Raw genomic sequence first — 26441 nt, 5'->3', positions numbered from 1 at the left:
GCTCCCAGTCACACCCCTCCAGATGCAGGGTGAGATGTCCTTGACTCTCTGAGAAAGAAATGTTATTATGATTTATATCTCCTATATTCCATATAATCCCCACTCCCATTTTCCCACAGCACCAAATGTGGAAGGCTAGAAGGTCCAATGCAAAAGATGGCTTACTGGCCTGACAGTCAGTGAAAAAGGCTGAGAATCACTGAATTATAGAATATGTAGAATATATATCCAGACCTGGAATCTGTTAAATACAAGTGTACGCACACAGGCTCAAAGTCCACAAACCATCAACCCATCAGAAATTTCACCTCATTCCATTATCAAATAGAAAATCATTGATAATTTTTTCTTTAAAAAAGAAAAGCTTCAAACCTGTACAGGATAAATCGATTGGGCTAACTTCTTAGACTTATAAAAGATCTAACTTCCCCATAAGGCAACACTTTTAAATTATTTATATAACATGCACTATTGACAATATATATGCAACAATAATCGTTTAAAAATATCTGGACATGCCATAGGAATTCAACAGATTTTTACAGGAAATTTTGCCATCAAACACTTCTGGTGACTGCAATATTGGTAATAACAATGTTTTTTACATCTGATCTGTTATCATACCAGCACTGAATTCATTTTTTAAAATTTAAATTACCAATTTGTGCTTTGGGAGTTAAAGCCCATATGAAACATTATTTTTATGAATCTGAAGCTTTTACATTGTAGACAAATTATCTTTAAATCTTATAATGTAACTAAAATTCTTATTAAAAGAGCCAATTTGGTATACTGGTAAAGTGTTGGCCTAGAAACTAGGACACTGTGAGTTCTAATAGCACTTAGTAATAGCACCCAGACTTATATACTGCTTCGCAGTGCTTTATAGCCCTCTCTAAGTTGTTTATAGAGTCAGCATATTGTCTCCAACAATCTGGGTCCTCATTTTACCCAGATTGTTGGAGACGGATAGAATGTTGAGTTAACCTTGAGCCAGTGAGAATCAAACTGCCAAACTGCTGGAAGCCGGCAGTCAGCAGAAGTAGCCTGCAGTACTGCATTCTAACCACTGCGCCACCGCAGCTCTGGTTGGGTGACCTTGGGCAAATCACTTTCTCTCAGGTCAGCCCACCTAACAGGGTGGTTGTTGTGGAAAAATAGGAGGAGGAAGAAGTAGCATGTATCGATTTCTCCTTGAGTTATTTATAAAGTAATAAAGGTGGGATAAAAATATCTAAAAAGTAAGAATTAAAAAAATTCAGGCTAGTGGGAAGGTAGCTAGGATATTTCTAGCACATCATTCCAAATATGCTGCAATAGTTCTAGCATATAGGAGAACAATGCTACTTCCTCTTTTTTTCAAAAATTGATGGGATAATTTTTTAATTATTTCTTCCTTCCAATATGATGCTGCAAATCTATGATTGCCTGAGTTGTTTCAATTGTAAATTACATTAACCAATCAAAAATATGTATTGACGTATTGAAAATAATGGACAGGTAGTCCTCGACTTACAACAGTTCATTTAGTGATCATTCAAAGTTACAATGGCAGTGATTTATGATCATTTTTCACAGTTATGACCATTACAGCATCCCACGATCACGGGATTTATATTAGGATGCTTTACAACTGACTCACATTTATGACGGTTGCAGTGTCCAAATGTCATGTGACCCACTTTTTCAACCTTCTGATAAGTAACGTCAGTGGGGAAACCAGATTCACTAAGAACTGTGTTGCTAATTTAACAACTGCAGTGATTCCATTAACAAATGAGGCATGAAAAGTCATAAATTGGGGCAAAATTCACTTAACAAATTTCTCACTTAGCAACATAAATTTTGGGCTCAATTGAGGTCTTAAGTCGAGGACTACCTGTACTGCATTGTATTGTATTGAAGGACCACAATAAGTTTTAATGAATTTATTATTTCTTTACAATATATCATCTAATAGTTTTTAGTTAATTTTTCTAAATTTAAGACTACAATGTTTTAAGATTAATTTTAAATTATTAGAGAGCAAAAATAGTTACACCTTCTTTTCCATACTCTTTTAAAATTCTTCCATCTATCAATTTAAATGTTTGGAGTGAAAATAAGCCATCATCAGGAACTTTAAGCCAAAAATGGTAGCCTACTATTTTGTTAAAGAATGCTTAATAAAAGGTATATCCATGCCTCCATAGAGACATGGATATACCAATTGGTTTAACTCAGCAAGTAATTTAATAAAACTATGCAAAAATGACTTAACCATAAGAACAATGCAACACTAATGCATTTCATAATGTGTAGCTTACTCAATGTCGAAGGGTCATTGCATGTGTCACGTCTATTTTCTTTCCAGTCCAGTAGGCACTTGAGGTTGATGGGATCTGCAGCTTCTATATTAGTGTTCACTTTCAACATCAAGCTATGAGCTTTTCCAATGCCACAATATACCTTTATTTCATCCATGAGAGCCAAATCGGAGAGAGCATTTGCTGCTTCAAAAGCCAGACTGAAATATGCACAGGCCTTACTGTAATTTCCCTAGAAAAAAGAAACATACTTCAACATTCCAGATTCTTACTTGCAGCTTCCAAACTATTTCTACAATGATTCCAATAAAGAATTGCAATGGTTGGGGATAAGGAAAGAAATGTGAAATTAAAACTGAAGTAGATGTCATCATTATTGTCCAGGAATGGGATTTCAGGGTGTTATTTAACTGTCATGTGACCTTTGGAAAAAAATGGGAAGGGATGGTATCGCATGAGATGGAAAAGGAAGGGAAGGAACAGGAGAGGAAGAGCAGGGCAGGGAAGGGCAGAGGAATGGAGTGAGGAGTAGGGAAGAGGAGTGGAGTGGAGTGGCGAGTGGAGTGGAGTGGAGTGGAGTGGAGAGGAGAAGAGCAGAGCAGAGCAGAGCAGAGCAGAGCAGAGCAGAGAAGAGAAGAGAAGAGAAGAGAAGAGAAGAGAAGAGAAGAGAAGAGTGCGCATGTGCGAGTGCAGGATGGCTGCTGGTTCCCTCTGCTCTGTCCGGTGGAGCAGAAAAACGCCAAAATAAACCGGCGTTTCGGATCGGAGCCTTGTAAGGCAGGGTCTCTGCAACGGAGCGAGATCCAGGGGACTCGAATAGCCAATCCCCCAGAGGGTCGACGCTCCCAAATGCTTCTTCTCCTACGCGGTAGCCTGGAGTGTGCTTTGCAGCTGTTGGGCGGGCGGAAATGGCGGCGCTTCGCTGAAGGCTCCGCTTCGGCGTTTTTGGATCTAGGCGTCTCAGGCATTGACAAACAACTCTGGACCAGCGTTTTGCAAACTTTTATGGTCCTAGCCTTGGCCCTATTCCCTCTGCTGATTGAGAGGACCCCGGTGTTTACTGCTTCCGGAGGATTACTGTTATCAAAGGAGGTGGGTGACTCGAACGAGGCTGGGGAGGCAAGGCAGCTTGTAGGGCAGCCTGCCGACGAAATGCTGGAAAACTCACGAGCAACATCTCCAACATCTCTAAAATATAATATAAATAACTTACCCGGAAAGCTTAAGACCCAGGGAGCCAAAAATAGATCAGCTGACGCTAGGAACTACCTCTGGAGTAGAACTGTGGATTGGAAATGGCGGTGGCGCTCTGTGGGGGCTCCGTCGCTTGTTCCATTTTCTAGCTATGCTGGCTTGCGACGGGAGCGACCCACGACTGTGCACCCATCCCCAGGACTATCTTTGGGCCGTCAGGACGCTGCAGCCTCGGATTGCGGAGGCTTGGGCGACTCTGGCGGATTCCGGGCTGCATCTTTTGTACCAGCTGTTCGGCGGCGAGGGGGAGAATATCAACGTGGTGGCAGTGGCATTGTTTTTTGGCGTCCTTATCGCCTCCCCCACCCCTGCCCCCTGTTTGCTTACAGGAGGATTGTGGAACTGGGGAGACTACCCCTGGAATTTACAGACTTGGATGATCCTAGTGGTCCCAGAGTCTCCGGTGCTTTCTGGGTTGCCTTACCTTACCTATTTAACATCAAGGGAGTAAGCACCATTTTGGGAACAAGCACGGAGTCTTTAGGCAATTACAGCGCCTGCTCCATCCTTTTCCATCTAATTTTGATGGTGTACCTCTGGGAACTTCCTGGAAGGGTTTTTCTACCAGAAGGAAGACTCCGGACTTGTACTGTGGGTGGACAGATGATGATTATATTGCGTCTGGGTTTTGAACACCCACAGGACATTGAGAACCAATCCCTATTGCCTGAACTCGCACCTTAAATTAACGAACTTGCGCATTTTACAATTTCTTTCCTTTTCTTTCATCTTTTTCTTCTTCCTTTGCATGGGCTATGTATGAGATACGTATGAGATGATTGAATGTCCCACTTTTTATGATCATACTGTTGTAAATTTTGTGTTTTTAATTTTTACGTGGGGACTGTTTGGGGGAGTGTTTGAGTATGTATGATTCGGAGGACCTGCCGGGAGTTGCGGGGGCCATGGGGGTGGTTGAGGGGACCAGAGATACGGGAGAGGGTCGGGGTATTGCGGTCGTAACAGGGAGGGGCAGATACGGCGGGGACTTTAGGGCAGGCCATTACCGGGGAAGGAGGGTTCGCTACATCACAGAGATCCCTCCTTCCGGCCCTAGGAGCCCCACTCCAAGACCAGATGGCGCAAGTAATCAGGACCCTGGTCTCAGGCTGTTGTCGCTAAATGCCAGGTCTGTTGTACATAAAGCACCTCTCGTCCGGGACTTAATTTTAGACGAGAGGGCAGACCTGGCATGTATTACTGAGACCTGGCTGGGCCCAGAGGGAGGAGTCCCCCTTGTAGAACTGTGCCCAGAAGGATTTCAGGTGCTGCATCAGCCGAGAGCCCAGGGAAGGGGTGGGGGTGTGGCCGTTGTTATCCGGGAGTCGTTAGTTCCTCGTAGGGTCCCTGCTCCGGAGATTGTTGGGTGTGAGTCTTTGCTGTTAAAGTTGGACCTCAAGGGTCAAGTGGGTTTGCTGCTAACGTACCTGCCTCCCAACAGCGTTGCAGCAGCCCTCCCCTCGCTCCTCGAGTCAGTAGCCGAGCTGGCGATTGAGTTCCCTAGGTTGATGGTCCTAGGGGACTTTAATTTGCCGTCGCTCGGTGAAAACTCTGATGGGGCGCAGGAGTTCATGGCTTCCATGACAGCCATGGGCTTGACTCAAGTAATCCGAGGCCCAACCCATTCAGCGGGACACATGCTTGACCTCGTATTTCTCTCGGAGCAGTGGATGTGTGATCTTGGTCTGAGGGGGAGTGACATCATACCCCTGTCGTGGTCAGACCATTGCCTACTGAGGCTCGACTTCCGGAGGCCAAACCCCCACTGTAGGGAGGAGGAACCGACCAGGTGGTTCCGCCCCAGGCGTCTTATGGAGCCAGTAAGGTTCCAGACAGAGCTTGGGGTTATTCCTGATACTTTCGCCCACAGTCCGGTAGAGACTCTGGCTGCTGCGTGGCACTCGGCAGCGTCAGAGGCCCTCGACCGGATTGCGCCACTGCGGCCCCTCCGAGGCGGCGGATCCCGGAGACCCCCTTGGTTCACCGAGGAGCTCCGGGAGATGAAGCGCCGGAGGAGATGCCTAGAGCACCGTTGGAGGTCCGATAAGTCCGCAGCGAACCGAGCAATGGTAACTACCTGCACCAGGGAATATACTAGGGCACTTAGGGCAGCCAAAAGATCACACATAGCCTCCCTGGTCGCATCCACTGAGTCCCGTCCAGCCGCCCTGTTTAGGATAACCCGCTCCCTATTGAACAAAAGGGAGGCGGGGGAACCCTTGCAGGGCAGAGCTGAAGAATATGCCCAATTCTTAGCGGACAAAATTGCTCGGTTTCGGACGGACTTGGACTCCACACCCGCAGTTCCAGCCGAGACTCAGGGGGACCAAGTACAACAGCTCTGGGTTGAGTTTCAGGAGGTTACCCCCGGGGATGTGGACAAGGCCATGAGAGCTGTGAGTTCCTCCACCTGTGCTCTGGATCCGTGTCCCTCATGGCTGGTTTCTAACTGCAGTGAGGTGACACGAGGCTGGATCCAGGCGGTTGTAACCGCCTCTCTTCGGGAGGGGAACTTCCCCGCCGCACTGAAAGCGGCGGTGGTGAGACCCCTTCTGAAGAAGCCATCCCTAGATCCAGCTGTCCTTAACAACTACCGCCCGGTCTCCAACCTCCCCTTTCTGGGGAAGGTTGTTGAGAAGGTGGTGGCCTTCCAGCTCCAACGGTCCTTGGAGGAAGCAGACTACCTAGACCCCTTCCAGTCAGGCTTCAGACCCGGTTACAGCACTGAAACCGCCTTGGTCGCATTGATGGATGATCTTTGGAGAGCCAGAGATGAAGGACATCCCTCCATCCTGGTCCTCCTTGACCTCTCAGCGGCTTTCGATACCATCGACCATGGTATCCTTCTGCGAAGACTGCGGGAGGTGGGAGTGGGAGGCACCGTGTTACGGTGGTTCTCCTCCTACCTCTCGGACAGGTCGCAGTCGGTGTTAGTGGGAGGGCAGAGATCGTCCCCAAGGCCCCTGAAATATGGGGTGCCGCAGGGTTCGGTCTTATCCCCCCTACTATTTAACATTTACATGAAACCGCTGGGAGAGATCATCCGTAGGCACGGGATTAGATACCATCAATATGCGGACGATACTCAATTGTATCTGTCCGCCCCGTGCCAAATCAATGAAGCGGTTGACGTAATGGACCGGGGGCTTGAAGCCGTCATGGACTGGATGAGGATTAACAAGCTTGTGCTCAACCCAGAAAAGACCGAGTGGCTGTTGTGTTTTCCTCCCAAAAATTTGGCCATTAATCCAACACTCAGGCTGGGGGGTCAAATTTTACACCCCTCAGAGAGGGTTCGCAACTTGGGAGTCCTCCTGGATCCACAGCTGTCATTCGACCATCATATAGCGGCTGTGACCAGGGGGGCATTCGCCCAGGTACGCCTGGTGCGCCAGTTGCGACCCTACCTGAACCGGGAGGCTCTCACAACAGTCACTCGGGCCCTCGTGATCTCTAGGCTGGAATACTGCAACGTGCTCTACATGGGGCTGCCCTTGAGGTGCATCCGGCGACTTCAGCTAGTGCAGAACGCAGCCGCGCGAGTGATCACGGGTGCACCCCGATTCACCCGCATTACACCTATCCTCCGCGAGCTGCGCTGGCTACCTGTCGATCTCCGGATGCGCTTCAAGGTGCTACTGATCACCCATAAAGCCCTACATGGCAGTGGATCTGGATACTTGAGAGACCGCCTTCTGCCAATTACCTCCCTACGACCTATAAGATCTCATAGGTTGGGCCTCCTCCGTATTCCATCGGCCAGCCAGTGTTGGCTGGCAACCACAAGGAGGAGGGCCTTCTCAGCAGCGGCCCCGACCCTTTGGAACGAGCTCCCCGTAGAGATTCGCACCCTCTCCACCGTCCAGGCCTTCCGCACAGCCTTGAAGAACTGGCTCGCCCGTCAGGCCTGGGGATAAGGACCATTGCCCCGCCCGAATGTTGCATGCATGTTGCTCATTATTTTATTATGTGTTGTCGTCTTAGTGTTGTATTCCCCCCTCCCTGGTTTTCTGTGAGCCGCCCTGAGTCCCCTCAGGGAAAAGGGCGGCCTACAAATAAAATCAATTCTAAATTCTAAATTCTAAATTCTAAGAGTGCTCTTAATAGAAGTTAGAATGTTGGCCATGAATGGAGAACTTGGTTCAAATCTCAACTCATCAATGATGGCTTAGACTAATCATACCTTTCCATCCAACCTATGTCAAGGTTTGCTAAAAGACTGTAGAAAGAAAAGAAATATATACAGTATATTGCTCCAAACTCCTTGGAAAAATTATTAACTCTAATCTGAATAAATAAATCTATTCCTGCATAATTTTATTTATATTTATATGTAATATAATAAAGCAGAATGAATGTAAAATGTACTTTATATGATCTGTTAATCAAACAGTTCGAGTATTATTAATATAAAATATAAAAGAGTAAAATTACAATAAATAAAACATTATCAAGTCAAATTACTATTCAAGCCAGCAATTAAACACAATAGTATAAGTAATTTCAAATGGAAAAAGCCTGTGGGAACCAAAAATGTTTATATTCTAGATAGTAAATCTCCTGCTTATTTTAGTCTCACAATAAAACACAGATAAGATCATCCTTCAGCAACCTCAGCGTTCTACCACTATATACCACTTTAGAATGCCTTGGTAAGACCATATTTGGAATATTACATCCAGTTTTGGTTGCCACAATATAAAAAAAAATGTTGACACTATAGAAAGAATGCAGAGAACAGCAACAAACAGGATTAGGGGACTGGAAGCTAAAATATATGAAGAACGGTTGCAGGCATTGGGCATGTCTAGTTTAATGAAAAGAAGGACTAGAGATGATATGATAGCAGTGATCTAATATTTGAGGGGTTGCCACAAGGAAGAGGGATCAACCTATTCTCCAAAGCATCTGAAGGCAGGACAACGGATGGAAACTAATCAAGGAGAGAATCAACCTAGAATTAAGGAGAAATTTCGTGACAGTTAAGAACAATTAATCAGTGGAACAAGTTGCTTTCAGAAGCTGTGGCTGCTTCAGTCTTGGATGTTTTAAAGAAGAGATTGGCCAACCATTTGTCTGAAATAGCAATAGCAATAGCACTTAGACTTATATACCACTTTACAGTGCTTTTACAGCCATCTCTAAGCGGTTTACAGAGTCAGCATATTGCCCCATTTTAGCAGTTAGACTTAGCAATACCCACCTCCGAATGATGGAAGGCTGAGTCAACCTTGAGTCGGTGAGATGTGAACTGCCGAACTGCAGCTACCTGTCAGCTGAAGTAGCCTGCAGTATTGCACTCTAACCACTGTGCCACCTCGGCCCTAAAATGATTTAGGGTTTCTTGTCTGGGCAGGACTAGAAGACCCCCAAGGTCCTTTCCAACACTATTATTCTGTAATTCTATTCTGATATGGAACAATACCACTAATGTATGTTTTTATATATATACATACTGTATGTATGTTTGTGTGTGTGTGTGTGTGTGTGTGTGTGTATTGTACATCAATTTCACCTTTCTATACATATTAGCACAATTTATCTTGAAAATTTTAGAAAAATTAAAAAATTGGAAGATAATTAGGATACATAATTGAATTAATCTCTGTTAATTTTTTTGTGGCACAGAGTAACCTTTAAGTTGATTTTGACCAGTGATAAAAAAATTAACTATGAAGCTAAAACATGTGGGTATTATGCTTTATTAAAAATGGAATGGAATAAATCACGAACTTTATATATTGTGTTAGTGGTTGTAAACATACCACATTACCAAGTTTTGTGGCAATGTCCAATTAGTCAACATTTTTGACTGAAAAAAATTAGAAAATTGTTCAACAATCCTTCATAACAAATCCTTTAAATATCAATAGTTGTTATGCACATAGGTCAGTGATGGCGAACCTTTTTTCCTCACATGCCAAAAGCAGGGGGAGCACAGGGGGGTCATGCATGGGTGTGCCATACCCATAACGCTATACGCACGACCTGAGGCTTTATAGGAGCCTGGGGAGGGCAAAAACAGCCTCCCCTGACCGACTGGAGGCCCTCTGGAGGCTTCAGGAGCTTCCCTGAAGTCTCCGGAGTGTGAAAAACTGGCCCACAGGGAAACCGGAAGTTCGGGAGCAGACTTCCAGTTTGCTCGTAGGGCCAATTTAGCCCTTTGGAGCCTTTAGGGGCCTTTAGGAGGCTTCCCTGAAAGCTCCGGAGGGCAAAAAAACAACCCTACGGACAAACCAGAAGTCACTTCCAGTTTACTCATAGTATCATTTTTTGCCCTCCACAGCCTAGAGGGAAACCCCCAGAAGTCTCCGGAGGGCTAAAACCAGCCCTATGAGCAAACCGGAAGTTTGTTCCTGAACTTCCAGTTTGCCCATAGGGTCTCTTTTTCCTGAAGCCTCTGGGGGGTGAAAAATGGCTTCAAAATAAGGCCAAAGTCACCTCGTGTGCCCTGACAAATGGCTTTGCGTGCCACCTGTAATGCGTGTGCCATAGGTTCGCCATCATGGACATAGGCAAACAACATTAGAATTTCCTTCAGTTCATATTATTTCAAAACATTGAATGATCAAAATAGCTATTTCATTGGATCAAGGGAACTGAAAAATATTGGAAACTGCCCAATTAAATTGGAAAAATATCTACAATCTAAGTCAAATTTTGTCAACATAAGTATTATAGATTACTCTGATCTGCAAAAGTATTGTTTTGGATAGATATATTCAATATTAATGTTCTCAGTATTGATTTCCAAAGATCACAAACGTGACCACAGGAACTTTTCTTTGTTACTTTCCCTCTTCCGCCCTCCTCTTCCTTTTTCATTTGACAAAACAAAACTGGGAACTGGTACAGAAATTTCTGAATTTATCTCATATGCTTATATCATAGCAGCTTTGTTCTTCAGAAATTAAAGCTTCCAAACAAGTAGCAGTATAATAAGATAAAATAACCTGAACTAGAACAAATCACTATATAGCCAAAAGTTACTGAACAAATTCACTCTTAATTAACACACATATACATAATATCAGCTTAAAGCAACAATTTTGATATACTGCACACATTGTTCACTACTTTGCTGGAAACAGTGATCTGAAGTGCCTAAGTTAATAGTACACTTTTAAATATTGAGCCAATTTTTAATCAAATGTCATAAAAACTGAAATATTTATAAAAGTGTACAATATCTAGGATTTGTTATTATTACAATGCAGTAAAAAAATAGGAAAATTCAGCAACAATATATTCAGATTGCAGATATGTGGTGGTAAAATATTTTAACATTATATATATATATGTGTGTGTGTGTGTGTGTGTGTTTGCGTGTGTGTTTCTGTGTGTGTGTGTGTATACATACATACATACATACATACATATATTTTCTGTGTGTGTGTGTGTGTGTTTGTGTGTGTGTATACAGCATATTAATGCTGTTTCTGACTGATGTAATAGTATATAATATGTTATTAAATTAATACTTACACATTCATTGTAAATGTTTCCAAGGAATGTATATGCATCCACAAGACTTTGGCTCTGCTGAACATTCTTGGCAATGTCCATGAACATTTCCAAGTACATAATAGCTTCATCTTTTTTCCCCTGACTAAGGACAAAATATTTATTAAAGAAATTTGTTACATTGCACAAGACTATAACTAAAGATCCACCAAACAATCTGTGTATGTAACCTTGTTTTAAAATGTTATAGAATATAAGTCCAATACAGAAGAAAATGATAAACTGCAGCAACTACTATAGGATAGATTATTTCAAGATATAATGACTGCTTTTTAATTTATAATCTTATACTACCTACCATTGTTACACTGACTTGTAATGCATCATCTCCAATAATCAGTTTTTAAAAATCTACCCAGAGCCTCAAAAAGCTTAATGTTGGAAAATGAACACTGAAAAGATTTTTGCATGTTTTTAATAAAGAAAGCTATATTAACAACACTTCTTCCATCAGTATTGCAGTGTAACCAAACCTGTTTGTGAATAAACATGATTTAAATACTTGCCTTGAACCTGAGTGCCTAATGCAATGGTTCAGATAATAAAATATGAAGCTACAAATAAACCACAACTTCTATAATAATATTAAAATAATATGAAAAATAATATCTATTTGTAATTGCAAAGGATTTTTTAAAATCTAAAATATAGAAGAAAAACAGTAGATTCAAAAATAAAAATGCATAATGCTCGAATCTTGCATGCAAACATAGGTCTCTATCAGACTCTAATATTGTTTTTTTAATATGTTCACATGATTAAGGTGAACCAAACTAATTTAGCAGCTAACTTAGTTATAGATATAATGCTATCTATAACTAAAAGTAAATTCTACTTATTTCCATTTTTGAACTGTAGCTTAAAAATTATATGAGATTAAAACTAATGTATTTTAAAATTTTGCAATAAAACGTATTGATTTGATGTTATTTTATTACATTTTGGAAAGAAAAATACCATCATTTATTATGAGGCTACAAAATGCATTGCAAACATTTACTGCATGTCAAAGGGTTTCTAAAGTTTAAAGAAGAGCCACATTTTGAAATCTATTTTTTCTTTCAAAGAGGAAGAAATCAAACATTTCCACACAGAAGAACTGAACTGATTCATAGAAGTTAAAGAACAAGGTTAAAATGTTATACAAATATTAATTCCAGTTTTTCTAGTTTTCTATATGCAGTGCACAGGTGCAACTTGAACAACATATTATATGGTATAATCACTAGATTCATTCAACCAGGCCTTAGAGAGTTAAAAACATATATTCTGAGGAAAGTACTCTTCGGTCCAAAGAATGAGAATGAAACTGTGCAGAATATTTGTGCATCAAGGTGATTCCAGTTTCCAACTGGGAAAACAGGACTGTTAACACCCACATCCCCTGACAACTGTCCAATTATGTATATCACACTTGGCCTACTGTTTGCAGTAGAAGTAATCAATAAAGGATGTGGTTGAGTGAACATAGATTTTGGTTGAACCAATGCATGAAATCTTAATCATTTACTCAGAGTGAAGAAATCAAATAGAACAGAGATGAAACAGCTACCAAGGGGGTTGTTGATTGTGCCACCATGTTTGTGGGTTAGAAGCTGAAAGTAATAAGTCAAATGGAACCAGTGACAGGAGAAAATGAATAAAGTTTTTTTTTTTAATGCAATGAATTAATACAAATGTTTTGAGGATATTTGGATAGTTTTTGAGATTGCCCAGTTAGATTCCACATTTCATTTATAAAAAATAAGGATGCTACTAGACCATTCAATTTCAATAAAGCAAATGGAAAATAAAATGGGAGGGAGGGGGGAGGAATTAATGAGAATAATAATCAAAAGAAAATATGTTTCTACAGAGTTTTTCTTCTACCATGAGTGTAAAACTCTGCTACAAAATTAAAATAAGATTGAAGAAGTTTGAAAAACAATAAAGGAGAAATCAAACTCTGTAAACAAATAGCATTAAACAATAATAATCCGCCTAGTCTCTACCTTGTATTTAAAACAACACTTACTTTTATTTTATATAGAAAGAAACATAATCTACATCTTAAGTCAGTGAAACCACAGTTTTACTGAAATATGAACTTACATTAGAATGCAGAAGTTATTTGTTATAAGAAATACCTATATCCCTATCCATCCATCCATCCATCCATCCATCCATCCATCCATCCATCCATCCATCCATCCATCTTCCCAACATCATGATACTGTGATGAGACATAATTGTAAATTTTGAAGATAAATAGAATTAAAAAAAAATAAAAACATTTGGAATATATTGAAAAACACAATATATGCTTTTACAATGAAACTAGATCTGTAGAAAGTTTTTCTGTTTGACCTCTTTATATTGCTAAGATGGACCATCTCCATATACACAAGGTAATTATGAATAATTCATAATTATTAAATCAATTTCTAATTAAGCAAAATATAGCATTTTTTGAGTATTACAAATTAAATTATTTAATATAAATGCCTCACTGTATGAAGCATTTATATGAAATACTTTCCCAATCTGACCAATGTTTATGAAAAACTTGAAAAAACAATCTATTAAATCTATTTTAGTCATCAAACATCCTATTTTATCACTCTAATTTAGGTATAATAAATCAGAAATTTATATGCACAAATCAGTATTACTCAAACATTTGGACCCAGAGAGTTTCTATATTTTTGAACTATTGCATTTGCAATTATCCTAAAATCTTGGAAGGTGGGGAGGAGGGGGAGTTTGCAGGAGCCAAATAAATCAGTAGAACTATATAATTAAATCCTAGATCCTTTCATAAAGAATCAGGAGGTCTTATGGGACTTTAAAAGTGTGAAATTCAGTTCAATTTGAGACATTATGTCCTAAAAAATGCATTTTCTCTGTTGAAACAAAAGTTGCATTGGCATCTGGGCATCTGTTGTAATATAAAATCTAAATTGCCATAATTTTAAAAAAGTTAATTCACACAAAAATATATACTATGGGCAATTATATCATATATGAGCCAAGGTGGCGCAGTGGTTAAATGCAGCACTGCAGGCTACTGCTAGATCAGCAGGTCAGCGGTTCAAATCTCACCGGCTCAGGGTTGACTCAGCCTTCCATCCTTCCGAGGTGGGTAAAATGAGGACCCAGATTGTTGGGGGCAATATGCTGACTCTCTGTAAACCGCTTAGAGAGGCCTGAAAGGCCTATGAAGCGGTATATAAGTCTACTGCTATTGCTATATTATTCTGTACCAACTTCATTTATTTCAATAGGACCTGTGTAGTGCTCTGAAATGAATCATGCATTTGCACAATTACGTCTGAGGTAAACAGGTGTGAATTAAAAATAAAAGGAAGAAATAAAAGAGAAAAAACAGGGTGGTGGGTTTTTTAAAAAAAATTAAATGGTAATAACAATTATCATTATATCAACTACCTTAAAAACTAATTCTGTGAAAGTGTAATAAATGCTCATAGCACATTAATGGTAAATAACAGTTATTTTTTAGATTGTGCAGCATAAAAGAACTGTAGTTATGCAGCGAAAAATTAACTCATAATTAAAGGCTCTGAGAAGTCTACAGAGTCCCAAAGGAATCTGTCCACTGAGCCTCTGCAAAGTTCATTGCTGAAGATTTGCACCGTTTGTCAGCTTTTTCTGGGAGAATGATTAGTATTGTGTAATCAGCAAATGGTTGTGAACAATTCAATTTTTCCCAAAGCAAAGATTTAGCAAAACAGCCTCCCCGCTAGCTTCCTTTTGCATTTCTGGATGTCACTGCTTCCTTCCTGCCAAATGGGAAGCAACCCTTAAAAAGATGTGGAAAGAGCACCTGATCGATTGGTTTTCTTTTTTTCACATAAGGAGAAACTCTATTTATTGTTGTTGTTGTTGTTAAATATCATGGCCTAACAGCTGGATTTTATATTTCTAAAGTTAGACGCCAATAATAGATTGCTAATCTCCCTTCCCACCAAATGCTTGTGCCTTAATCATTTAATACCACTCTGCACCTTACTGAAGACAATTTATTTATCTCTGGGCTAAGACCATATTGCTTATCAAAGTACTATAATCTGTAAATCCAATGTAGGCATTTCTTAACTAAAAGAAATGCCAACATTTTTAATACTATATAGCTGAAAAAGTCCTGGAAATTCAAGAATTACTATGCTTGTTTACAGATTTTGAGGCTTCTAGTTTTTTGGGTTTTTTTAGTTCCACAAATAACAAAACTGTTTACTTTTCTGCTTGAAAAGCTAAAGTAGAATATTGAAATCCAAGTTGTCAAAGAATAATTTTGGAAATATCATATCATAGCTTTTTCATTGAAGCACGACCTCTTTTTTTGTATTGTTGTTTAACCTGCATGATATGGCAGGATATTGTGTTTTTCACTTGCGGTTTAAGCTTTCTAAGTGGCACAAATGATGTAACTTTCAATTCTCTTTAATACTGCAAAATAATATTATGTATAAAGAAATCATAAGGTATCTTAATTTTAGATGCTTACAATTAAAATGTCTAAATGAAATATAGCCTGCCAGTCATACAAAACAAGAATGTCTTACAATTTCCAAAGCTGAATTAAATTAAAATGATAGCAAGACAAGAATATGTCAACCTACCTCAAAAGGACCCGAGCTACTGTTTGATATCCTCTCCCTAGTCCAGCATAATCTTCCAGTTGTTTGCATATTTTCAGATAAATATTTATCTTCTGGAAAAGACAATGAAAGAAAACAGTTATTTCTGCTTTGATACCACATCTAGGGATATATATATAGGTAGCTTGGTTGTTAATATTTGGAAATATTTGTTTAAGGATTTTATTATATTGGTTTCACTTCAGTCCTTTAAGCATCATGCATACACATATTAACTAGCCAATAAGGAAGTTAACAAATGGCTTCTGATTAATAAGCAAGATACACACTTCAATAGTTGTTTTTACTAGGCTCCTACAAGTACATCATCTTTGCCCATATATGCAGTGCTGCAGCAATAGTTACTGTTGTGGCCCGGCAGGAGCCGTTGGAGCTGCCACCAGACTCCGACAGCGAGGGGCCTTATGAGTCGGTCCTGGAGTATGTGGAGGACCCTGGACAGGGTTCCGACTCTGAGCAGGGCGCAGAGAGACTGGTTGGCCACCAGGTGATGCCTGAGCCTTGGATCAGTGGGGAGGAGACAAGAGAGAGTGATCCAGAAACCACCTCTGAGTTGTTCCAGGATGTACGCCGTCAAAGGGCAACTTGGCGTCAAGAACTACTACGTAATTACAGGAGGTAATTACGCTCAGCTGATGCTCATTAAGCTCCTCTCCAGATTATAAAAGAGACTGCTTGTGTCACGCCCTTCTTGCAGAAGCCAACATTAGGGACTAACGAGAAACAAACTTGGCAGGCTGGATTGCTGCCAGAGTTTGTTTGCATTGCTGCCAAGGTTTGTAGGACTTGCTGCCAAAGTGCTTATCTATTTGTTGATTTGGCTTTCAGCCACCGAGAGTCTGAACTTATTAAAAACATTCTCATTTACGTTTGTCTCGGCTTTCGTTCCTGGACGGAGGAGAGGGGTCAGAACAGTTACAGTTAGAAGTTTTCAAATTATGTCCAAAATAACCAGTTGCAATATGTTATACATAATTGAAAGAAAAATAGTATTAAAAACAAGTTGTTCAATGCAGAATATACTACATATACTTCTTTATATAAATGTTTCATTAATTTTGGAATCAATCAATTAGTATGACCTCTTCTATAAGCAAAGTTGCTGTAGTGAAACATATTATCTTAATTTAACTAAAACACCGCCATCATCTCTATGGCCTACTTTTTAAAATCATGCATTTGAATGAGCAGTAGCAAAATGTGTATATATAATGACATTTCTATTTTTCTTCTACTTCTCATGGTACTTTGATCCAATCTATTACACAAGTCTCCAAAGACTATCTATGGAAATCCTTTTTTGCAAATTTTTAATAAAAGATTAGTGAATGTCAGTTTCCAAGTTTAATGGGGAATAGGAGATTAAAAAGACTACAGTGAGAGTATAAAGCCAAAGTATAAAGCCTGACTGGATTAGTAGGTATACTCTGTGTGAACCACAAGCATTCTCAGCCAAAGTAAACTCAATTAGAACTGTGGATAAATCATTCAGATTTTTCTATAAACACCGCAGAAGCTAAAGTGGATTTCAATCAGGTCACTTAGAATAATATTTGCAACCTTCGCTGTAAACCTGTATGGTTGGGTTTGTAGAACATGTTAAGTTGTATTATAGTTTGTTTTGTTTTAGATTCGCATATAACATGAAGAGTTTCTTTAGTTTCTAATTTACAGTTACACTAATTTATAGCATATAAATATAGCATTTATAGCATTTATAGTATAAATACTATTTTTTTTATTAAACAAGCCATGATTTAAAATAATATACATACCTTGTCTGTGCAGTGGGGTATTCATGTAAAGCATGGTCAGTTTGAATCACTCAATCAACAAAAAGATATTTATTTCCCAAAATATAGGTAAGAATTAGAAATATTTCAACATATTCTTCTGGATCTCAAAGTAAATTGATTTGATTTGCACCTCCCAACATATATGCAAAATGACATTTTGTTCTACATTTTTAGCCTTTAATAAATATTAAGTGCAACACCTGCTCATAATAGACATATATTTATGATATGCATATTTTAGTATAAACGGTATATAGAATACATTGTAATACTCTGCAAACTGTTGTTTCTAATATCTCACCACAAATTGCTATAGTACTTGCAGGTCAGATTTATTAAAAAATACATATGAAATTGAATCTCAAAATAGTCTTATATGTTGTTAGTAAAACCTTAATTTTGAATTATTATTGCATTTAGTCCAGAATTTTGAATTTAGGGCAGCATAACAATTATATTAATGAATAAATAAATAACTGCTTTGACTGAAGTATCTAATAATCTTTGAAGCAATCATTTATTATACAGCTTCTTCTAATCCTATTCTATTGTTCCTACTGATCTGCTACCATTGAGTTATCATATGTTATTTGATGCCCATTAAAACTAATACAGGTAGTCCTTGACTTACGACTTACAATTGAGCCCAAAATTTCTGTTGTGTTGCTAAGTGAGACAGTTGTTAAGTGAATTTGCCCCATTTTCTTTTGCCACGGTTGTTAAGTGAATCACTGTACTCCCTGAGTTAATAACAAAGTTGTTAAGTGAATCTGGATTCCTTATTGACTTTGCTTGTAAGAAGGTCGCAAAAGGTGATCAAATTACCCTGGGACATTGCAATGGTCATAAGTATGAGTCAGTTGCCAACTGTCTGAATTTTGATCATGTGATCATGGGGAGGCTTCAGTGGTTGTAAGTCACATTTTTCAGTGCCATTGTAACTGAACGGTCACTAAATGAACTGTTGTAACTTCAGGACTACCTATACATTCTATATTTATAGTTATGGAATAGCCTATCTAAACTTTAGAAAACTATCGTGAGTGAGAATGAGACTAAAAGACAGTTATACAATTGGATATCTTTTACATAACTGTATTGCCAAATGGAGAGGCTTGTGATAATTCAAAAGCTTTTTTTTATGGAGTGAAAAGCATTAAAAGCCAAATTTATTTCTGCTACAGAAGACCTATGGCAAACATAACTAATAAATATAGCAAAAGGGTGGCATTGGCACTAACCTGAAATAGCAGCTCCCTGACATAATAAGAATCCGTAATTCGGAGGGCCCTACATTTCCATCCTATCCCTTGGAGCAGGAGTTTTCAACCTTTTCTATACCCCACAACCCTAGAATGCTTATGATATATTCTCGCACCCCTTACAAAAGTAAATACTTATATGCATATAATTATGCATATACACTATAATTTTGAAACTTCTAAACCCAGGTTTTCTCAACCCCTGGATTATCGGCTCATACTCCCCCAGTTGGGAACCCCTGCACAGGAGCATTTGAGAATCAACTTGGTCAATAGAGATATTCCACTAGACCAGAGATAAGAAACTATGGCAAGACTATGCACCACCTTTTACATTACCACTTGCTAAAACTAACTCAAAAGTATTAAAATGTGCACAATAGCTTGAAAGAAATATATTTGGTAAATAGATACAAGAAGAAAAATGTATTTTTTTACCTTAGTGTTTTGTGACTGTTTAGGCACAAATATGTTAGATTCTAACCCATTTTAGAACTGTATACTCTTTTTATAATCTACATGAAAAGCACATTATTCACGCTTCTTGGCATGTACAATATACCATAATCTTAAAATATCCTGGGTACATTAAAAAAAAATTAAATGTAGGATATTTCTTATCTGTATCTCATAATTAGTCGGGATTAGCATTGTTTGGTGTGACAATCAGAATTGCTAATAAATTTAAATAAGATGATTAGCAATAGTTGTCTATTTTAATTTATTTTATTATGTCTGTTAAAAATGAAAAACAATAAAAATCATTGCAAATTTTATTCAAGTTTAGAAACAAACATCTAAATTTTAGAATTAAAGATTTTCTTTTTCCATGGATCTATATTTTAGTTATTTGTGGAATAAAAAAAATCCTAGTGCAAATCTATTTTTTCTAAATTTGTAATAAAATATTTCTTTATGAAGGCAAATGTTCTTGTACAAAAATCACTATTTATATTTAAATTATTTGATTTCAGTATAAGTATAATAATTATTCCTGAGTTACTCTTGTATAGTGCACACATTTTTTCTTTCTAATCTTATGATTCTTTCCCCTTAAATCATTCCTCCTCTTAGGATGACCTTTGCAAGAATGTGTCAGGATATTTTGAAATAACAGAATTATCCTTGCAATAATAGAATTATCTTTGCAAGGCAATACGGAACAGATTTTGTACAAAGGGCAACAACATTCCCACATTGTATTTCAAAGATATTTTTCAGATGGTTAGTTTTGCTGGTGAAAATATGAGGCAAGAGAATTATGTTATCTAGAATATGTTCTCTCTCTGTGGAAAATATATACAGTATATATATATATGATGGATCTAAATAATAAATATCAACTTCCATCTGATTAAGGATATGCCCAGATGAAAAATGAATGCATATATTATCAATCAAATTTCAGCATTCTATTTTAAGTAATATATTGTCAATATGATTTCCCCTCCATTGTAATAGTAGGTTATTTAATTTTACATGGTTAATGGAAGTCTGTGGATTAAAATAAAATGAATTCAAGTCCATATACATAAATGTCAGCTAATCTGTCTTCTAGAGTGAAAGCTACAGTGGAAATATATGACTAGTGAAGAAATTATAGGAAATATTAAAACAGGGCATTCCAATTGAATAAAATAAAATAAAATAAATATATATATATATATATACAGACAGAGGTGATACAAAAAGTACAGAAAAAATGTTTGGAGTACTCTAATCCAATAGTAGGTCTAAATTGTATTTATGTTGTCTTAGCATTAAATATGTATTTCCAGAGGTCAGACTTCAAAATGGAGGTCAGCTTCAATCCAACATTGGAGCTATGGGCTTTGTCTTACAGATAACATAGGATAACATTATTATTTTTTTATCAATATCCATAAATCTGTCTGCACCATCTTCGACCTTGAATTTCCCTTCTGTTATATAAAAACGAATGTAGAAATTGCCAGCTGCAATCCCCCCTTCACACACACAGTATTCTATTTGTCTTCTACTTTAAAGTATGTTTTCATGACATCTTTATGTATGCCTGTTTCTGACTATTTTGAAAATAGTTTCTAAAATAGTTTTCAACTCTCTCATATACAACCTATGACCTGAAGTAATATATAGTAATAAAGGTTAGCAGCCCTTTCCTCAAAAGTTTGAGTAAACTTATGGTTATGTTTTGAAATTTAACTATACATTATAGAAAGAAGTAGTATTTTGAGGAATCCTCAGTCTTTCACTATTTAACTTCATTTGCTCATTCTGGTTCTAGTATGAAATACATAGACAAGGAGTTCCTATTTCTTTCATACCCATTGTGCTTACTTGATACATTTGTATAAACTGAATAATGTTCAAACAGACCTTCAAGATTATTTGATAATGTCTTAATGTTGAAAGAGGTCACTCAGCCCATAGGTTCAACCGTTTGTTACGTCTACAGAAATTAAAACATCCTTGACAGATGAGGTATATAGCCCGTGTAGAAAACATCTGTTTGAATGAAGATCACATATCCACTCCTTCTCCCAATATGATTTTCTTCATTTTTGGCTAACATTTTTCCACTCTTAAATTTTAAATTGCAACCTTTTAGAAGTGAAGTGACCAAATCTGTATAAAGTGTTCCACCTTTGACCACATCATTATTTGTGACATTTTTGATTGTTAGCATGGAGTTCATCTTTTTCACAGCAGCTGAACAGAAACTGACATTTTTATCAATCTATTTACAATCTGGTATTTCTTTCCTGGTCAGTCACTCCCAATTAAGATCTTGGGCCTAAAATTTTGCCTCAGTATTTATAATGTTATATAAGCTGTTTATACTCGCTTAAATAATACAATTTAAAAATAATTGTACTGTTTTGGGAAGGCGAATTATATATATGTATAGATACATATCCAAATAATTATATTACATTTCACATCCATCCACCCTCTGTTTCCTGTGGCACAGAAAATTACACTAGGAATTTTTCCAATGTCATATCCAAACTAAATTAAAAGATGAGATTTAAGTGTTTAACTATAAGGAAGAATTTCCACAGCAGTATATTATCTGGCACTTTATCTAACATTTTTTTTATGTTGATGCTTATGATGTTGTGATGCTCATAGATTCTGCTTAATTTTTTTATTTTATTTGAAAAAATTAAGGTAAAATACACACTCCAAATTTTTTATGAAAACAAAAGAAGAAACAAAATACTTAAAAAAATCACAAAAGACAAAAACACATATCTGTATATTATGATGTTCATCCATCGTGTTCGAAGAGAACCTTGGCATCTAGGCCTATACGGGCATGAAATGTTCTGCCGCATGACGGGTAAACACATATAAGCACCATTGTTGCAGCATTTGCAGATCTGGCTTTGTGGAGTGCTTGCTTTTCTTGTGCTATGGTTGTTCTTCTGTCCTCACATGTCTGGCAGCCTTGGTGAATCAGTGTGTGCCATGTTGATCGATCTTGTGCCAGGGATTCCCAGAAGATGGTGTCAAATCCAGGGACTTGAAGGAAGCTTTCAATGTGTCTTTGTATCACTTCCTTTGTCCACTGAGATCACTTTCCTTGAGACAGCTCATCATAGAGCAACTGTTTAGGGATGCGATGGTCTGGCATCCTTACAACATGGCCTGCTTGGCGTGTCTGGACTTTCATCAGCAGGGTGAGAACTGATGGCAGACCTGCTCTGGAGAGGACTTCTGTGTCTGGCACCTTGAACTGCCACTGGATCCTCACTATTCTACGGAGGCAGATCATGTGGAAGTAGTTCAATTGCCTAATGTGCCTCCGGTATACAGGCCAAGCCTTACTGGCATACATCAGGATAGTTAGCATTACTGCTTGGTAGATTTTGAGCTTTGTAGCAAGGCTAAGTCCACGTCGGTCCTCTAGCCGAATGTTGATAAATATATTGGAACAATATCAGTTTCGCTCCCTTGCTAAGCAGGCCCCAAATTTATAAACTTCTACCTCTATTTGCAACCAATTTGACCTATCATTTATCTACTATATATAAAGGCAAAGTCGTTAACAAGTGAATTAATAGCAAACTTAAACTTCAAAGCCCTCTGTTAACAATATATTGTTGTATTAACTCTTAGAAAGTCTACAACAGCTTCATAATTTCCAATCTTTATCTCTGATTTGTCCAGAACCAAATACCCTTGTTTGATTTTTAACAATAATACTTCTCCTTAATATTTTGGTTGAAAACTTTCACAACAATTGTAACTTATTCCCCCAAACCTCTATTGTTAATCCATTTTCCATTTTTAATCCAAAATCCAATACAAATTGTCTTCCAGTTAGATATATAGTAAGTCCATTCCCACATCACCACGAATCTTCTTAAGAAAGTCCAGTCCATCACTTATCAATTCTGTTAACTGCAAATCTGTAGAATTCATATACCCTTCAGCCATCTCCAACAAACCCACAGTTCGAAACCAAATTTGTGAACTTGGTTTAGCTACAGTTGCTTGTATCTGAATATCCCCTTTACATTGATTTAAAACCCTTGTTACTTTGTGAAATTTTTTACTGAAAAAAATAATAATTTGCATTTTTATTATCGACCTGTAACTGGGTATTCACAACCAGGTATAAATAGTTCCTTTCCAGAATAGAGGAGTTAGATATGGTGCACCTTCTACTTCATAAGCCTGAACTATGCTTATTTTGATATAGTGTATCTTAAAACTTGAGAACCAGTTTGGTCTAGTGGTTAAGGCACCAGACTAGAAAGGAAGAGACTCTGAGTTCTAGTCCTACCTTAACCATGAAAATCATCTAGGTGACTTTGGGTCACGTACTCCCTCTCAGCCCATTGTACAGGATTGCTTTCATGGGGAAAATAGGAGGAGGAAGATATGTTGTAGATACGGTCTCCACCTTGACTTATTTGTAAAAGTAATAAAGGTGGGATTACAAACAAACATTTGTTTAGTTATATAAGAAAACATAACTATTGGTGGCTGCTCAGAATTTCTTAAAATGGGAGGTCATATAAATCTTTTAAATAAATAAAAATATATTTTTTAAATTAACCAATCAAATTATATCTTTTCAACTAATGTACGATTCATTAAATGAAACATAATTGGGTGCATATTATTCAATATAGTTGAAATATTTGAAACTATATTAAATAGTTCTGTGTCCATACTTTATTTAGCTTAGGTACTACTTTTGGAGAAGGAATTAAGCCACAGTAACATTTGAATCAAATGTTAGTTTAAATTAAAGGTTAAAAAAAAAAAGAATTTTACTTTGGACAGGTACAAGCAGAATCAGATCTTTGTTTGCAGATGTAAAAAGCTCATGTTTTTAATTATTGGTAACTGGAAAATTTAAAATTTAGGCATATATATATATATATATATATATGTTATATTTGTGCTGATAAATAAATAAAGGGAGACTAGTATAGATCTATTTCAAACTATTTAGCTCTCATCAGCTAGCCATACCCTTGCTGGGAATCGAACCTGTGCTCTATTGCCTCTTAGGCAGATGTGTTAACCATTGAGCTACAGAGCTCGACTCCTTATCAGCCAGGCCAGGATGAAAGGTATATATTTATTTATCAGCACAAATATAACAAATGTAACAAAAAGGCAACAGTAATTAAAAAAAAATTGGGTTTCTGTCTGGATGGTCTCTTGTGACGAGCCGAAGGACAGAGAATGGAAGTGTGATCTTCCTCCCATATTTGGGCATACCAGGGGTTGTAACTTTATATATATATATATATATATATATATATATATATATATATATATATATATATATATATATATATATATATATATATATATATATATATATATATATATATATATATATATATATATATATATATAATATCTCTCTATCCACTAAGCTGCAAAAATATAACCAGTATGTGGTCTAGTGCAATATCAGTCAAGGTTACACTGTGAAACCAGTGATTTAGTGAAATTATGACCCTTGATCTACCCACTCTTAATCCAATATTAAGCCCTATACTACACAAGCTTGACCTAAGGAGAGAAATAAGTGTTAAGTTTATTAAGAGGCTATTAATACAATGAAATGAACTCATGTGGATATCCTCTCAAAGCAAGGATATTTTATAGATGCATTCACAACTCTACTCTCTGATTAATCATTTACAAAGATATAAAGATATGCACTTCATAGAATATGCAGTATATGTTAATGTGACATACATGAAATTTCTCTGTGTGCTCATCTCAATTAAAAAAATGTTCCAGAACTGATAGGCAGGTACTAATACCATCTCAGAATGTTAAAAAATAGAATCTGTTTGTTTGTGAGTTTTTAGTTATGGAATTGTTGACAGTCTAGAATTTTAAAGTCTAATATTCTATTCATGATATGTAGCACATCTTTATTTTCCCTCTGAAAGAGCAACAAAGTTAGCTAGTAACTGCTAGTAACTCCAGTACTAATAAGGAGACTAAAATGTTCCACTATTAAAAGTAGTGGTTATTTGAATTTTTGTAACTGTAGAAACTTCTTGTGAGTACTGAGTTTTCTGTGAAACAAATGTTTGAAATTTAAAATTGTGACAGAACTTGGGATGCCCAAATAAGTCTGGCATTCTTTGGTTGAACTGTAACCAATTCAAACCAGTTTGATGCAACTTTTTAGTCTCAGTATTTTGTTACAAACTCAAAATTCATTTTCTGTTTTGTGCATTCATACTTCAGGCCATTCTATCACTTCAGAATTCTGCTATCTCATTTTGTTACATAAACATGCTATATTATAACTTCTTAAAATGAATTTCCTGCTTAGTTGACCTTAATGAAATGATACAAATTTATTTATTGTTCGGGGAGTGTTATGATTGTTTGTAAGTTTATTTCTTATTGCAATTAACTTCTCATCTTTCCTACTACCTTCTCCTATTTGTATCTTATTATATTACTTTGTACCAGAGACAAATGCCTTGTGTGTCCAATCACACTTGGCCAATAAAGAATTCTGTTCTGTTCTGTTCTATTCTGTTCCATTCTATTCCGTTCCATTCCATTCCATTCCTATCAAAGGCCTGAAGGGTTGCTTCTTGTTCTGGATGGCTGAGTATAAGACAGTGATTTCATCCTATTGCCATCCTGACAGTGTATTGCCACCTTGTTTCCTAGCCAATCTTGGATAACATGTGAAGCCTCAGAACTGGTTCTGAAGGTGGTAATTTTTTTTATTCTTGATGAAGATCATAATTCAGCCTTGTTATATGTGACTCAGGATCTTGCATTCTATGTATCAGGCCTGGAATGCAGTCATTTGACTATTATCTATCTGGAGGCTCCCCAGAAGGAGACTTAATCATTTAATCGAATGCTCCAGCTTGATCTCTTGGCAAATGCCCCAAAAGGTTCCATCTTATCTCCCATATTATTTGGAATCTATATAAACTTCTGATGTGGAATATATATTTTCTCTAGATGAGTACATGCCCTTTTCTTCATAATGATTGGTTGTGGCAATCTGTAGGACTTCCTATCTATAATAATATTCCAGACAAGATCATATAACATTTTTTAAAAATAAAAGCAAATCCTGGCATATACTTTTCTAAGTGGAAAAATGACAATATAATTGAATATTTTCAAATTCAAAAATGTGGA

General features: G+C 37.4%; 1 protein-coding gene across 2 annotated transcripts in view; it reads right to left on the bottom strand.

The window, feature by feature from the left end:
• TTC29 (tetratricopeptide repeat domain 29) overlaps positions 1 to 26441 on the bottom strand; it is a 103880-nt gene that overhangs the window by 26664 nt on the left and 50775 nt on the right. For both annotated transcript variants that reach the window (XM_087724333.1, XM_087724334.1), the window contains exons 9-11: positions 15704 to 15795; positions 11046 to 11169; positions 2307 to 2538 (exon numbers count right to left, since the gene is read on the bottom strand). In XM_087724333.1, coding sequence (XP_087580459.1) covers positions 2307 to 2538; positions 11046 to 11169; positions 15704 to 15795 — 448 coding nt within the window. The remainder of the gene's footprint in view (positions 1 to 2306; positions 2539 to 11045; positions 11170 to 15703; positions 15796 to 26441) is intronic.

This window comes from Thamnophis sirtalis, unplaced genomic scaffold, assembly GCF_051295495.1.
Source record: "Thamnophis sirtalis isolate CommonGarterSnake01/CBP01778 unplaced genomic scaffold, rThaSir2_p1.2 scaffold_10, whole genome shotgun sequence".
Classification (NCBI taxonomy): Eukaryota; Metazoa; Chordata; class Lepidosauria; order Squamata; family Natricidae; genus Thamnophis; species Thamnophis sirtalis.
Note: the sequence above shows the minus strand (reverse complement) of the source record. Positions and strands in the feature narration are given on the sequence as shown.